General features: G+C 40.3%; 1 protein-coding gene across 8 annotated transcripts in view; it reads left to right on the top strand.

The window, feature by feature from the left end:
* Positions 1-10,687, top strand: part of exoc6 (exocyst complex component 6) — a 62,914-nt gene extending 52,227 nt beyond the window's left edge. For 4 of the 8 annotated variants that reach the window (XM_037081084.1, XM_037081082.1, XM_037081087.1 and 1 more), the window contains 3 exons: positions 4,728-4,840; positions 5,293-5,304; positions 6,197-10,687. In XM_037081084.1, coding sequence (XP_036936979.1) covers positions 4,728-4,840; positions 5,293-5,304; positions 6,197-6,323 — 252 coding nt within the window. In that variant the 3' untranslated portion in view covers positions 6,324-10,687. Of the gene's footprint in view, positions 1-4,727; positions 4,841-4,913; positions 5,126-5,292; positions 5,305-6,196 lie in introns of those variants that run through there. The other 4 variants (XM_037081086.1, XM_037081083.1, XM_037081088.1 and 1 more) reach the window with 2 other exon arrangements.
* The last annotated feature ends 4,352 nt before the right edge of the window (positions 10,688-15,039 follow it).

Raw genomic sequence — 15,039 nt, 5'->3', positions numbered from 1 at the left:
ATACTCCAGGAAGTCAGAGTAGAGGCTGATCCATGATTTCATTTACATAAAGACTTGCTGTCACCTGTATTTGGAACAGTAAACAAACTGTTAGAGGGTATGTTGGTGAGTTAAGTAGTCCTGAGTTATCCTAAAAAAGTTATCCAGGCTGTCACTGACACATTATTAGCTCTGTTTACTGTAATTACTTTACATAGATTTCTGCTGTTGTTTGTTTATTTCTGTGAGGCACTTTGAGGTACTTTTTTCTGTATGAAAAGCGCCATATAAATAAAGATTGATTTGATTTGATTTAGATACATTACGTGCCATTATCATGAGATCACAAGTTAATTAGTTCATCATCTCAAGAGATTGAGTTTAGTGTCCTCCAGATTATCGACCTATTAGAAGCCAAAGATCGTTTCCTTCGTTCGTCTTCTGTACAGTGTCTTTGAGTATTTAGAAAAGCGCTTTTAAATAAAATGTATTATTATTATTATTATTATTATTATTAAATCATTATTTTATTAGGGATCGAATTAGATTAGAATTAGATCGAATTGTGTCTGTTGGGATTGTATTTCTTCCTACTCCAGTGCTCTCAAAGTATCTGTGTCTCAGACACCATGACAGCTTCAGTTCCCAGACTTGGCAGATGAATGGTTGAAATTCTATGTCATCGTAAATAATGCATTTTTAAACAGGTGTCAATGTCGTATTTTTAAAAACATGCAAATAAATTAACTGATGTATCCTATTAATTCCAATGTTACAGCAGTTGATACAGACATTCTGTTTAGGGAGATATCAAGATCAAGCTTTTTGCATTCAGATGGGTCAAGTGGTGAGTCCACAGTGGAGATGTCTTCAATGTCGGCAGTGGGTCTGTTTTTGAGGAAAGCTTAGTTTCCTGTGAGGCAGCTTCTTAGAAGGGATGTGTCCGTGTTCCCTTTTATACAGGCTGCTTGGCTGACATGTTAATCCTGGCCTGAGGTGTATGGGTTGGGAGGCATCCATAGGTTGAGGTTAGACAGAGGTCACCCTTTGACTTTCCCTTTACCTTACAGCTGCTGATTTTGTAGGTATAACTGCTTCTTAGACTATTATCCTGTAAATATTTCGAGTAGTTGAATGTCAAAAATCCAGGCTGACAGTGGGAGCGGCAATGAAGAAAGCCCTGTCCCTCTAGGTCTGGTGGTTAGTCCTGAGGGTGAGGATGGGAGTGTGCCGGTGAAGAAGCTCCTCTCTGGTTTGCGTGCTACAGAGTGACTTAAGGTGCACTGGCTCAAAACTAAGCTTGATAAGAAAGCTTACTAAATACTAAAGTTTAAAATTGAGTTTTAAAATGTCTAAGCTATAAATGTACTATAGATTAGATTATTTCACTGTTGTCCTATGAAGAAAAGATGCACACCTTACATGTCACAGTGTTTCCAAATTGAAACAGTATTCTATTAAAAAAACAGTTTTCGAGTAGTGTTCAGTTATTTTTTTTTTAAACAGATTCAATGTTTTATAGTTTCTCGAAATCACATTTGCAGCTCATTTCAAAGTGATGTGGTGACAGATAATTTGCGGCTGTTCCTCACTTGTGGTATTGACTGTATGCAGCATTCCATCTTATTATTGTTTATATTTATTATATTAGCATATATATGTAAACATAAACAGATTTTTTTTCCATTTAGCCCCTTGTTGCCTGCAATTCTACTTGATCTAAAGACTCAAAGATTACACAAATGAGTTCATACAATAACCACCAATAACCTTGTGAATGGGCGTTTGTCCATCTGTCGTGTATTGCCTCTTTAAGTCCATGTTGATGTGTTAAATAACAATGACCACTTAACAAACTGGTTTGTGGCAGCAGATTGGTGACTGAAATAAAATGCTGTGTATACTCATCCAATCAAAAACCTTAAGCACTGCAAGCCTAACCTAAGGTCCTGTAGTTCGTAAGACCCCGGAAGCAGGGACATTCTGGTCCTCAAAATTTAATTTAGAATTGAATTTAGTTAGGGTTAGGGTGCAATTATAGATCCCACTCCTATGTTTTCTATTCTCTATGCCTGACTGATAATGTTAACACATTAGCTCAGGTAATGTCTGTTTTGGCAGCTGATAAGCTGTAGTTTTGTGGGTAAACACATCGGCCTCTTTGGCCTTTCTCCAGGACCTCTGCTGCTCCTGTCTTTGTCTCTGCTCTGCCACTTTTCACTGTCAGAGTGTCTCTTTCCTCATTAGGTAGGGCAGACTGCTGCTGTACTGACTAAGATTGTTGTCACTGTGTTTTGGGGTCATCACTAAGATTTATGTCGTAGTGGAGAGGTGTGATTGAGATTCCTCTGACTGGGGTCAGATACAGAGAAACTGTACTCAACTGGAATCAGGGATTCATTGAGAAACTTGCATTTTCTTTGTTGATTTTCAAAGTTAACTACATTGCAGGGATTTTATGTTGCAGGGCGGCTGTATAATGTTGATAATATAGCGAACCGATCAGGCCCTGATAAACATGGCTACATTTTACAAAAAATGTCTATCACACTTCAAATGATAGAGAAGACTCAATGTTAACATGTAAAAGGGTAATGTGAGCCTGGCTTTGGTTTTTGATGGTTCTACCTCATATTTGCACTCAGCAAAGTAATTGCTAAAATGTGGGAATACTGGGGCATCACTACAATGACTTATGACAGGGCAATAATATGAGCAGTGAGGTGAACTGACAGGTTGTTAACAAACTAACAGTTAATCCAGATTATCTACAAAATTTAATCAGGAGATCAGACTGAAAGTGAGCCGCAGAGCCTTGCAGCAGAGGGATATTACCAGCAGTCAATCACAGATATATCATGTAGATGTTAATTGTAAGACAGCCAGTAAACAACATCAGAAATATCAGCAGAGAAATACAAAATATATAATTTAGGTAACTAAGTCTATTGTAATGCAGTGAAATTCAAACTCTCTACGTATCTCAACGCAAAGTTGTTTCATAACTACACTTCAAGAATTGTCATCAGAATTTTTGTTCACTGGTGATTCATGTTAACAGGTACAATTTAGTGTTATTAAAAAATATCAATATTGATATTTCATTTAAAAACCTCATGATCCATGGTGAGCCAGTGACTGCACATTAAAATGGAACTAATGCTTCCTCACTGCAAAGTTGTATGCAAATTACTGTGTTATTATAACTGAATAAAGTGACGTAAAAGTGAGTGTTCCTTTAAGAAATAATCGCACCAAATCAGGTAGGTGACTGTCACAGTAAGACGTGTCGGTCTCTTCTTGGCTGCATGAAGCACATCACTTAGCTCCAGGTGAGAATAATGGCATTGTTGCTAAGCCTCTTTCTGTTTGTCGGAGTCTCTCAGTCAGCTGAATAATGCTATTATCACTAAGCTGCTCTTTCACTGCTCTTTCAACATGACCTAAACACCCAGCTGTTTCACCCTATGACATTAGCATACACTGTGTGTGTGGGTGGGGTAGGGGGTCATCTTCATCAGGTTAATCAGGGGTCATGGGGGGGTCATTTGAAATGTTCCTGTTCACACTCATCATGTAGCGGCAGAACCCCCTTCCTCCTCCCTTCTTCTCTGAGTGCCCCTCTTTCTCTCTGCGTGTCAGAGTGACGCAGTGACCCAGGATACACAAGTGTTTACCATCATCACATGATCTGACCCTGCTCCTGACCTGCCGTTAACACAGCTCTCACTCTGCTTGCCTTCAGATGCCAAAGACATGTGTTCACAGGTTTCTGTTAGAAGTGCAGGCCCAGGTTTCAAGATCACTGTAAGGCTGTATTGAGGGTGACTTCTGCACTCCTCTCAATTCAAGATATTTGAACATGATAGTAAAATGTTAGTGACATGTGTCAGATGAATTGTATAAAATAACACCTTCGCATATAAGCAGAGTTTATTTTGTCTGCATTTGTAAATGCGTCTCTTTGTCAGACTTCTGTCTGGAGTAAGATGGAGGTTTGTCCCCTGAAATTGGCGCTTTCCAAATTGGTGTTCAAATGACACAAATTTCACAACTTCAGCCGGCCGGTGTTTCAGTGTGATGGAATCAGCTGAAACCTAGCTATCTTAGATCCTCAGACCTGAAAGCTTGTAGTTACTGGGCAGTGTCTTTTAATACAGGGGTGTTGAGATGGGAGCCAACACCAACAGTGGAGGTGATATGTAACTCCTTCAGGTGCTTAAAATTTGTTGTCTTAGCACTGCTCTGTGGTTATCACTTGAAAATGGGCATGCTTGTATCTTGTGACTTTCCTTGTTCATTTGCCCCAAATGATGAGTGTTTCCACACAGCACTCTGCTGTCTTCTTTTATCAACCAAAACTGGTTGCGAGGCTCCGTACTTGCAATCTCAAATGAGCTATAACAGAAAACAGCAACACAGAGCAAATGAAACGAGTATTAAGATTGTCATGATAAATAATATGATAATAATATCTCTTATATTCTCACTTTATATATCATGTTGCATAACTGACTTCATGTACAAGTGCACAGTTTCCACAGTAATGTTTATTAAATCCTGTGGATGGAGCTACAGCTTCACTACATCAAAACTCCCCAGTCAATGTGCCACATTAGACACACTGCAGTCTCTTCAGAAGCATCAAACTCTCACCTGTTCCAAGCCTCAGTTTTCTTGTTTCTTTCTGAGGTTCTGTGCAAAGTTCTGTGGAGTGAGGTACTGTTGTGTCTCTGTGTGTTCTGTAGCTTCTGGACCTGTTCATGGTGTGGGACTGGTCGACTTACCTGGCAGACTATGGTCAGCCAACCTCCAAATACCTGAGAGTGAACCCAGCCACTGCCTTGGCTCTACTGGAGAAGTGAGTGCATGTGATACTGTATGGGCACACTGCTGGGGACGTCTGTATTCTATGTCAACATCTGTTTTTAAAGTCCAGGTAGCATTGAAGTATGAAGGTGAGACCTGGGATGACCAACAAGAACAACAGTTAAACTGTCTTGAATGTAAAACATCTTCTAACTGTTGGTGCCGGGACATTTGACTTCAACAGGAGGCAACATAATATAGCGCGCATTAAAACATACATATCCTGAAAATATGGACAAGGAAAGGCAAATTAATTAAATGATTTATTTACATAATACTTAATTGCTTTGTGTGTTGATTGATACATCTCCTTCCTGTCTGGGGACCACATCAACACAACTGACATTTATCATTGCTATGCTCCCCTCCTTGAGTTTTGGTTAATTGTCACTCCTCTGTTTGTCTAAATCTCCTTCTCTCTGTTGTTTTCCTGCTGCTGCTCAGAGTCTACCGAGGGTAGGTGGAGCTTCCTCACTCCTTCTCTGTGGTCCTCTCCTGTATGCTCTCATATGTGCACAAACAATAGCGTAGCGTAAACCTCCTGCAGTATAGAGTTTATGTCCGCTAAAACTCAGCATAAATGGTAACTGATGGTTAACTGATGTCGTAGAAACAACAATGTTGTCTCAAAGACATCAATGTAGTGTGTCACAGATGTCTTCTGATATCAGGCCCATCCTGTCCCTTAAAACCACTTTATACCGCTGATGAAGCAACAGTCTGATAGCCCCTATAGTGATGGAGGAGCTGTCAAAGCAGCCAGTTCACTACTTAGTTTGAAGGGATAGTTTGTCTTTTTGAAGTGAAGTCATATAAAGTACATATCTATTAGTCAATCTATTCCCTACCGTGATCACAGATCAGCAGAGCGGAGCGGCTCTCTATTTCTCTAAACTGAGGCTGCGTTGATCGGTGATTATGGTAGGGCACAGATCGACTATAGATGTGTACTTTGTATGACCCCACTTCAAAAAAACGCGAACTATCCCTTTTTATAAGTAAATGACAACAAATAATGCTCCTGTTTCTATTCCCTCACTAAAAAAACAACCGTACACATTCTGAATTCCAGTTTCTCTCTTTTTTCCAAAGTAAGATGAGGTCAGTTGCCTCGTTAACTCATTGTTAAACACACTTCATCCAAACTAAATAAGACTAAAAAAACATTGTTGTCCTGTCTCTCCTCTGATTTATCAGTGCTTGAAGTCATTAGAGAAGCAGCAAATCAGATCAAACCCTAAATAGCAACAATGTCATTAATGGCAGCAGGCAAGCCAGTACATCACTGACAGAATACAATCATTACAGTGACTCATCTCTGTGACTGTCCGTGTCTCTCTTCTTCCAGGATGAAGGACACCAGTAAGAAGAACAACATCTTCTCTCAGTTCAGGAAGAATGACAGAGACAAACAGAAGCTGATAGAGACTGTGGTCAAACAGCTGAGGAGCCTGGTCAATGGCATGTCCTCCTAAACGCACGCACACACGCACACACATACACGCACACACACACACACACACACACACACACACACGCATATACACAGGAGTGACATGTCGGTTAAAAAGAGATATAAAGGCTGGTACATGCATGCAGTCACATAAACACACTGAACTGCCAAGAGGAAGGACATTTCACATGTGATGAAGTGATAAAACACAACATGAGAGTGACAGAACCACACAGGCAATTTATACACACAAATACAGACACACAAAAAGGGACAGATGGACAGCCTACGTACACACACACACCAAGTAAGGCACAGCAATACACACACTGTACAAGGCATGCAGGGAACAGACTCCTAGTAAATACAATACACACATACATAAAGTTATATCCTCTCCTAACTGTTATACCTGACTGAATACTCAATGTAAATAACACACACACACACACACACACACATATAATAAACAGTTTACTGGACTCTTCCCAGGAGGATACAGTTAAATGTTTGTAAAGTATTTTTAATGGCTATGATAAGACGAACTATGTTTTGTACATCTGTGAGAGTGTAATGATTGTAGCTGCTGAGGGAGACTGGTACAGGACAGGTCGTAACACTCACAGGTACTGGGACAATGGGCTCAAAGGTCAACACCTACTGTATCATAGGTGAAGGCCAAGAATAATTTTCTCTTCTCCTATTAGAAACCCAAATCATACATTCAACATGACAACAACTGAAAATCAGATTAGAGCATGTTTGGCCTCCCTGAACTATTCAGCTAAAAAGACAACAGTTCCTTGTTGTGTCAGGTGAAAGTCTTGTAGATTTAATGAAACTATGATCATTTATAAGCTAAAGAAGAAGCTGTAGCTCAATGATGACCAATCCAGCCAACATATCCACTTTAACCAATTGTGCATCTGTTTAACATGGGTCTCATGTTAAAAGCTAGAAGAAGGTCCAACAATCCAAACTTTATTTCAGTAAAGCCTGATAACAGTCAGAACCTTTCTAAATCCCATTGTTTCAGCTGCACATTGTTGGTAGTTGCAGGTGTCTATCCTTAATTGTTACTATATAGCAGCTGAAAAAGGAGCTGGGAGTGAAAGTGAAAACATTACCTCCTTGGCAGAGGTAAAAATTAGAAAACCAGTTGTTTATGTGCACAGAAACAATCAAAGATCAGAAACTTCCCGCAGGATTTAGCTGGATGTTAAGGGGCTCACACACCGCCCAGACTCAAACCAATGGCCAACTGCCTTTATCCGACCACTCCATTGCCTCTCGTCTGACCCATTCAGCAAAAAAGTTGCATTAAAACACACCACTTCAGCTACCGCCAACTACACAGTAGCGTGTACATTCTACGCTTTCGGAGATGCAACTTCAAGCATCGCGCACAGTATTGGCTCAGTGTTCGTTTGACCTGAGAAGACGTTTGTGGAATACAATACTTGATAGTCTCGTTGTCTGCTCTTGGGCTCGTTAATATACAAAGACGTTGCAGGAGGGAACGAGTGGTTTGTTTACCATCGTCACTTCTGCCCCTCCCACGAACACGCTGATTCGCTACACACCGCCAATCAGAATGGTCTTTGAACAGCTAGCAGACAACCAATCAAAGTCCAATCCTACGACCAACAACACTCTCAGACGTTGCAAGTTGAATCTGACCAGACACTCTCAACGCAGTTCCAAACGCTCCCAACACAGCTGACCACACCGAACAGATTTGTTCCTGAACTCGTCCAAGTCTCCCCAAACATTTCAGATGTCCAGCCTTTGGTCCAATGTGTTCCTGCCTTTAGGTTTCTCTTATCCTCTGCCCCTCATCTGGAAACCAGGTCTTCCTGCTCAGTGTCTATGAGGTAAACATCATAGAATAACTGTGATCTCATTAGTAACTTCAACCACATTCAGATGGTCAGGACCATCAGTCTTCTTTCCACAGAAGTATGGTGTGGAAATGTAGATAAAGATGTTTCTGACAAAGACCGAATAGAACTCATTGTCCCAATCCTTCAACTGTTAGGGTGTATGCATGTGTGCAGAAACAAAGTGCCGCTGAGGTCATGGATGGATGAAGGGATAGATGAATGGATGATGACGTCTTTAAGGACTGATGTTCATGAAAAAAGTGAAGTTTTGTTGAACTTGGTGGCTTTGCTTCCAGTTTGTCTTCTTTTCTGCTTCACATTACACACTGAACCCCCCTGAGATTATGGAGGAGTTCAGTGTTTGCATGACTACGACACATGGCTGTCACTTGCCAGGAAGCACGATGAATATTAACCTGTTCTCTGCACATGGGGCGCCCATTAGCTCAGGAGCAGGCATCCCGTGTACAGAGGCCTTGTCCTCGCTGCAGCGGCTCCGGGTTCAAGTCCCAGCCTGAGGCCCTTTACTGCGTGTCACCCCCCTCTCTCATCCTGTTTCCTGTCATCTCTGAAGCTGTCCTGTCAGTTAAGACATATTAAGAGAAACATTGTATGTAATGTAAAAGAATTAGGATAAAATATGAAAAGTGGCTTTTAAAATGATTTGGTCCATCTTGAGTTTGCACACAGTTTGAATAGTATAACACCAAATAATGCAGTCTGTTACACAAATTCCTGTAGACATTGTCCAGGTCATTGCAGGCTGTTGTACTGGATTATGTCAGATGATGCAGGTGAACACATCCAGGCTTTTTTTAGCAAACACTTAAAGGAAGTGATCAGGATTTTGCTTTGGAATGTCACTGACCAATGCGTGAAGGATTCCTAATGGAGGCTTTGCGTGTGATGTCATGATATGTGAAATTCACCACCGTAACACAAAATGACACATGGTATGAACATCGATCAGTATCTGGATATGTTCAGTGTGAATGCTAGAAATAGGAATGTGATTGGATCAGCCAGACTACCTCTGGAGATGTTCTGTGGTCAGATCTCAGCCAGGCAGTTTGGAAACATAAAAAAAATTGATACTTAAATATAAACTAAAAGCTGAGTGACATTGCAGGAGCCAATTCATTAGATTTTAAGCAGCTTTTTCTGGAGCCACAAAAGGCTGCATATCTTCACACCTTCCCCCAATACCTGTGAAAACACTCTAATGTAGAAAATTGGTGGAATTATCCTTTATCTCCAAGCGCAAATAAACAGGCCTGATCATATGAATGCACACCTAGGTCACATATTAACACCAGGTGAGGGGGTCTAAATTGTTCCCAGCACTTTTGAGCAGCCACAGACCAACAGACGTGTTGTATGAACCACAGTAAAATCTGATGACTTGTAATTATACCAGAGTTTTTCTCAGATAAGTTTGTGCTCCTCCCGGCCTCCCAGCTCTGCTCATTCATAGCAGCCGTTTGGCTTCTCAGTGGTGGTGAGGCTGATCAGGCAGTTTCATGTAGAACAACATCAGTGCGTGCCCTCTTGCTCCCTCTGTAGCTCCTGTCAGATGAGGGTTGAGGACGTGGTTTTTGTGATTTAAACCACAGTTTTTTTTTCTTGCAACCCTCTCAAACTACTGGACTCATGCTTGCAAGTAAACAAGACCTCCTTGGGGAATCGTTATGTTATTAGTGATTATATATACATATATATTTAACAGTTAACTTGCATTCTGAATTATTTTCTTTTTGTTCCTCAGGGTGAAATGAAGCTTTAGAATCTCATAGCCCATATATATCCACAAAGCACAGCAATAATGAATTGGTTCCTGTACAGCCTCACAGGGAGGTTGATGCTTATCTAAAAACTGAACATGACTCCTGATGACAGGCATTTTATATTGAGACTGTTTCTATTCTGTTTATTTGTTGGGTCTGTGCTCCACTCTCAGCAGGCATTTTTGCACTGAAACTGATTGAGGTTCTTTCTTTTTAATGTTTTGCCTTTTTTAAAGATTTGCTTGTAAATGCCACTGTATATACTGCATATTTTGTAAAGAAAATATTACAGCAGTTTGTCTGCTGCAAACAGAATTGGAGGTTGACACTGATATGCACCTCCACCAACACTCAAAGTAAATATGTAATTAATAAGAGTTTGAATTTGCGTTTGTTGCTTACTTTGTGACACTGTGAGGAGCTCACATATTTACATTGGTACCTTCTCTCCACTAATTCACATGGTTCAAACATGAAAATGCTGTATTGTGTTCTAGCAAAGATCCTATGACAACATTCCAACATGAAGTATGTAAATACTGGTCCTAAAGAATGTAACTATCTGCTCCTAGATATTATAAGATAAATGACATTTCCAAATTAAGTTTCATACAAAGGGTTTCCTTCTGATCTGGAGGGGTGTACCCAGCCTCCCCTGCTATGAGTAATCAGTGATCCATTTTACCATGAATTCTCAAATAAAAGCGTTCATATAATGACCACGTATCGAATAAGAAGTGACACGCCCTAAACACAATGGTGACATACTCACCACTCTGCTGCTCTTGCTCTCTCTTTTGACCATAAATACTTAAATCAAGTAATCAATAATCATTTCCTGTTCTTTTTTTTTTTTTAGCATACTGTGATGTTAAAGTCAGTGCAGTTCAAGTCTGCAATTCAAGTGGAAAAGCTTCACATTTAAAGCTAACTAGTATAAAGGGAGGAAATGTGGCCTGGGAAGCTTGTTATGTGAAATGTCTTTGTAAGAACTGTTCCATAGACAGTAACTTAACAGTGACTGGAATAAAACATTTTATGAGTGAATGTCTGTGAAAATAAGAAACTCATAGCAGTAGAGTGGGAAGTACGGCGTGAGTCGTTGTGTTGGAGGTAATGCTGAAATGTGTATTACACTGAAATTATCAAGACAACAAGTGAACGTGAAGGAAACATGGAGGGAACACCAACAGCAGATGAAAACAGGAACAGGAGAGAGTGCGTCGGCCTCAAATACAACACAACACAACCCTCTCTCCTAGAAACAAATGCAGTCCTGTGTCGGGTGGTTTGCGCAACTAAAGCACTTCAGGACAGGCACAGATCGAGGTTTTGGCTCAGTGTTGATTAACACTTCCTGTGCCATGCGTGGAGTGTCTAAATACAACCATTCAAAAAAGTTGATTGCTGCTACTCATATGTTCAGTGTGATCAGTCTTGGAGTGCAGAACTTCTGTTTTCCCTGCTGGTAGTGAGAGTAAATACATAAACATGTCGACATGTATGAGATTTAGCCGGTGGTCAAAGGCACAGTCAGCATTTTGTGAACTGGTTTTGAAAGAGTTTCAATGTAAAAGACGTTCAGTTATATTAGAAAATCCCACACTGCAGGTTTATTAACATGGATCGATAAATTGTTCCTCATTATGTCAAATGAGTAGTATGTTAATGTTATTTCCAGGAGACAGGGTTGTAGGAAAAAAAAGGCCTGCCTCTCACTGCTGTTCAGATAAATACTTTAAAATGACATGTATGTACATTAATGTAATATATAATGTCTCATATCATCTCCTGTGGAACAGCATTGATCTGTGAATGTATTAGATTCAGATACATATTCAAAATATTTTAAATTATTATTATTATTATGATTATTATTATTATTAATAATTTTATTCTAAAGTTCATCAACGCTGCCAAATCAGAGGACCACAGGTGGAATTCAAAATCAAGGTTTTACATAAAACCGCTTATATGCCAGTGATTTATGGAAAATGGAGTGTAAAAATGACAGATCTTCCTCAGATGTGGAGAGAGGGTACATTTTGATATCCAAAGGAATCCTTGCTTTACCTTATGTCATTGTTCTCAGTGAGATGCCCTGACTGAGATGTTGTTGTCCTAAATTTGTTGTTTTTATTTTGTGTGCTGTAATAAAAGTTTATTGAACAGTAATGTCTGCTTGTTATCGTTGTGTTCTTGAGCTACAGTCAGGCTGGTCCAAAACTGCATATCTCACAGTTATCACCAGATCTAAATGCATTATGCTGAGAAATCAGATAATTATTTCTAGGTAATGACAATTGGGCCTTTCCATGTTTGTCATGTTGGCAACCACTAACATCTGGGCTTACAGTCTCATGGAATTAAACACAAATGTTAATACTTAAGTAATTGCTCAGTCAAGTTTAACCTCTGTAGTAGAACTGAGCGATACATCGTTTGAGCATCGTCATCGCGATGTACGTTTGCGCAGTAGTCAATTGCAGGGCCTGCAATGTAGGAGGCAAATGAACTCATCTAATTTCAAGGATACCTGACGCGCAGTGTGCATGCAGACTCTTGTATGCACAGCGATCCACCAATCACATTATTTTTTATTCAGTGTGCTGAAGCAGACCACAACCCTGCACATGGAGTGAGTCACTGGTAACAACATTGAAAAATGAGCAACAAGAAGAGAAAGTCGCAGAAAAGGAGGACTTGGTGCCAAAATGAAAAGCAGTGTTATATTGTTATAATGCTATATTGACCAAAGTGTTCTGTGTCGACGTTGCCTTGCATCTGGTGTCACAATGAGAAGTAACACAACTAATTTGTTTGACCATTTATGTCGGTACCACACAGCTCAGTACGACAAAAAGAGGTAAGATCAGTGCAGGTTAATTGTCCACAAGATAGAAGCAGTGCAGCATAACATAAAGTGCTATTCAGATTATCCGATGAAAATTCCTGTATTTTTTCATATCACAATATATATCGCAAGGTTAAAATAATTTTTTTCAATATCATGCAGCCCTATTCTGTATCCTTTAAAGTTCATCCATAAGTGGCATGAACAGCTGCCGGGATGCTGGGTTAGACTCTCAGGGTCAGAGTCAACAGCTCCTGCTGTTTAATACTGAGAGTCAAACCATGTGCATGTGAACACTGTCCATGTGAACACTGTCCTGTCTGTGTAAACACTGTCCATGTGAACACTGTCCTGTCTGTGTGAACACTGTCCATGTGAACTCTGTCCATGTAAACACTGTTCTGTCCGTGTGAACACTGGTCTCCAAACTGACCCTGTTATTAAAGATCAATTTGATGTTTTGAAGATTAACAGTTGCTGCCACCTCCGCAGTCCAAGGAGGTTTGAAAACACATCTATCTCTGTCAATTTTAGACTGCAAACACAACAGCAGAGTGTCACTGTATTACACAGCACCATACTATGCTGACAAACATGTCACGGTCACAACAAACGTGTAGGAGTAAAAAGTGAGCTGAAATGAAATATGGCTTCAGTTCAGAGATAATGTCACCATGATCTGTCCCTACTGTCCCCATGGAAACCATGCATTTCTCATGCTGCCCTCTCTTCGAACTTCAAGCAAAATAACTAAATGATCATGGAGGTTCTTCCAGCCTGGTTTCTTTGCAGTCACCATATGAGCTGTGTGGATAAGGTTTCCAGTTCTATAGGTGGAGGTCATTCACTAAATATGTTGATTTTATTCAATTATTACTTTGGTGAATGAGCCTTTAAACCACTGCATGAAACAAAGGAGCAGAGGCACGGTGCTTCATCTCTAACTGAACTAGCAGACACAGATATGGACGCTCTTCCTCTCTCTCTCCACATACACACACACTCTGACAGATTCATTACTTGTTCTGTGAAAGTCTTCTCTCATCTTTCGTCTCGCCCTCAGAGTCTCACTGCATCCCTACACACACATGCCACCTGGGAAACAGTAAGTGAACTTTGGCCTGGGTCAGCAATGGGACTGCAGATGTAAATTAGCCTAAGGCTGACTCTGGTACAATGCATTAAATGGTTACATTTATATTTTAATTGCACATTGTCCCTTACAAATAAAATTTAAATTGAAGGATCCCTGTCGCCGCAGACATAATGAGGCAAGAGACATTAGGAGATCTCTGTTATCACAGGACACACACGCACACACACACACACAGTCTTCTTACAATCTGCCAGTCTTCTTCTGGACAGTGACGTTTCTTCCACATACACACCCTCTGTCTCTACATCTACAGAGTGAAGATGGGTGTCATATCCCCACACACACCTCAAAGTCAGTATTGGTTGAGTGTGTCAGAGTATTAACTTCCCCTCACATACCAAACATTCTCACAGTGTTGCATATTTGGTTAACGTGAGTTGAGTAGAGACATGACTGGTGTCTGTGAGAGGACCCTGAGATGGCAGCAGTGAGCAGCAGCTGGAGAACAGTAACGCCGTCCTATGGTAGGAAACATTTTCATTTGTCATATTGCTTTCCTGTGTGAATGCAGTGAGAGGAGGGCTCAGTGTTTCCTTCCTGCATGTTGACAGCAGTGGGAGGAACTTAAGTGTAGGGATCAAACACTTTTACAAGGCAGTAAACAGCTTCTACATTCAGTTCAACAATACAGCAGAGACAGTGACCCATGGCACGTCCTCATCGTCCCACCTCCTCACACACTGCACCAGTTCTTTATCAATTGTCTTCTCCACGACCACATTCTCCTCTTGTGTTTCTCCACTGTCTCATTTCATGTACTGGATGTATAATTAAAGGGCCACTCCACAAACTAACATATAAAGTTTAGATGATATTATATCATCATTATTTTATTTATCAGTGTGAGATAATAAACCTGATGATGTGCCTTTTGTATTTTAAGGCAGGCTCATTATATTAGTTCTCTGAGCTGTGCCAGACCTGCCTCATCATGGGAGAGCCTAATTATATGATGTATAATTACAGTATGATATTCGCATCAGCATCAGAACACACACAGTGATTTCTCATATTACAAAAAGCAGTTCAGTGCCACAGTTTTGCCTATGTGCTTGAATATA

This window comes from Acanthopagrus latus, chromosome 20 (genome assembly GCF_904848185.1).
Source record: "Acanthopagrus latus isolate v.2019 chromosome 20, fAcaLat1.1, whole genome shotgun sequence".
Taxonomy (NCBI): Eukaryota; Metazoa; Chordata; class Actinopteri; order Spariformes; family Sparidae; genus Acanthopagrus; species Acanthopagrus latus.
Note: the sequence above shows the minus strand (reverse complement) of the source record. Positions and strands in the feature narration are given on the sequence as shown.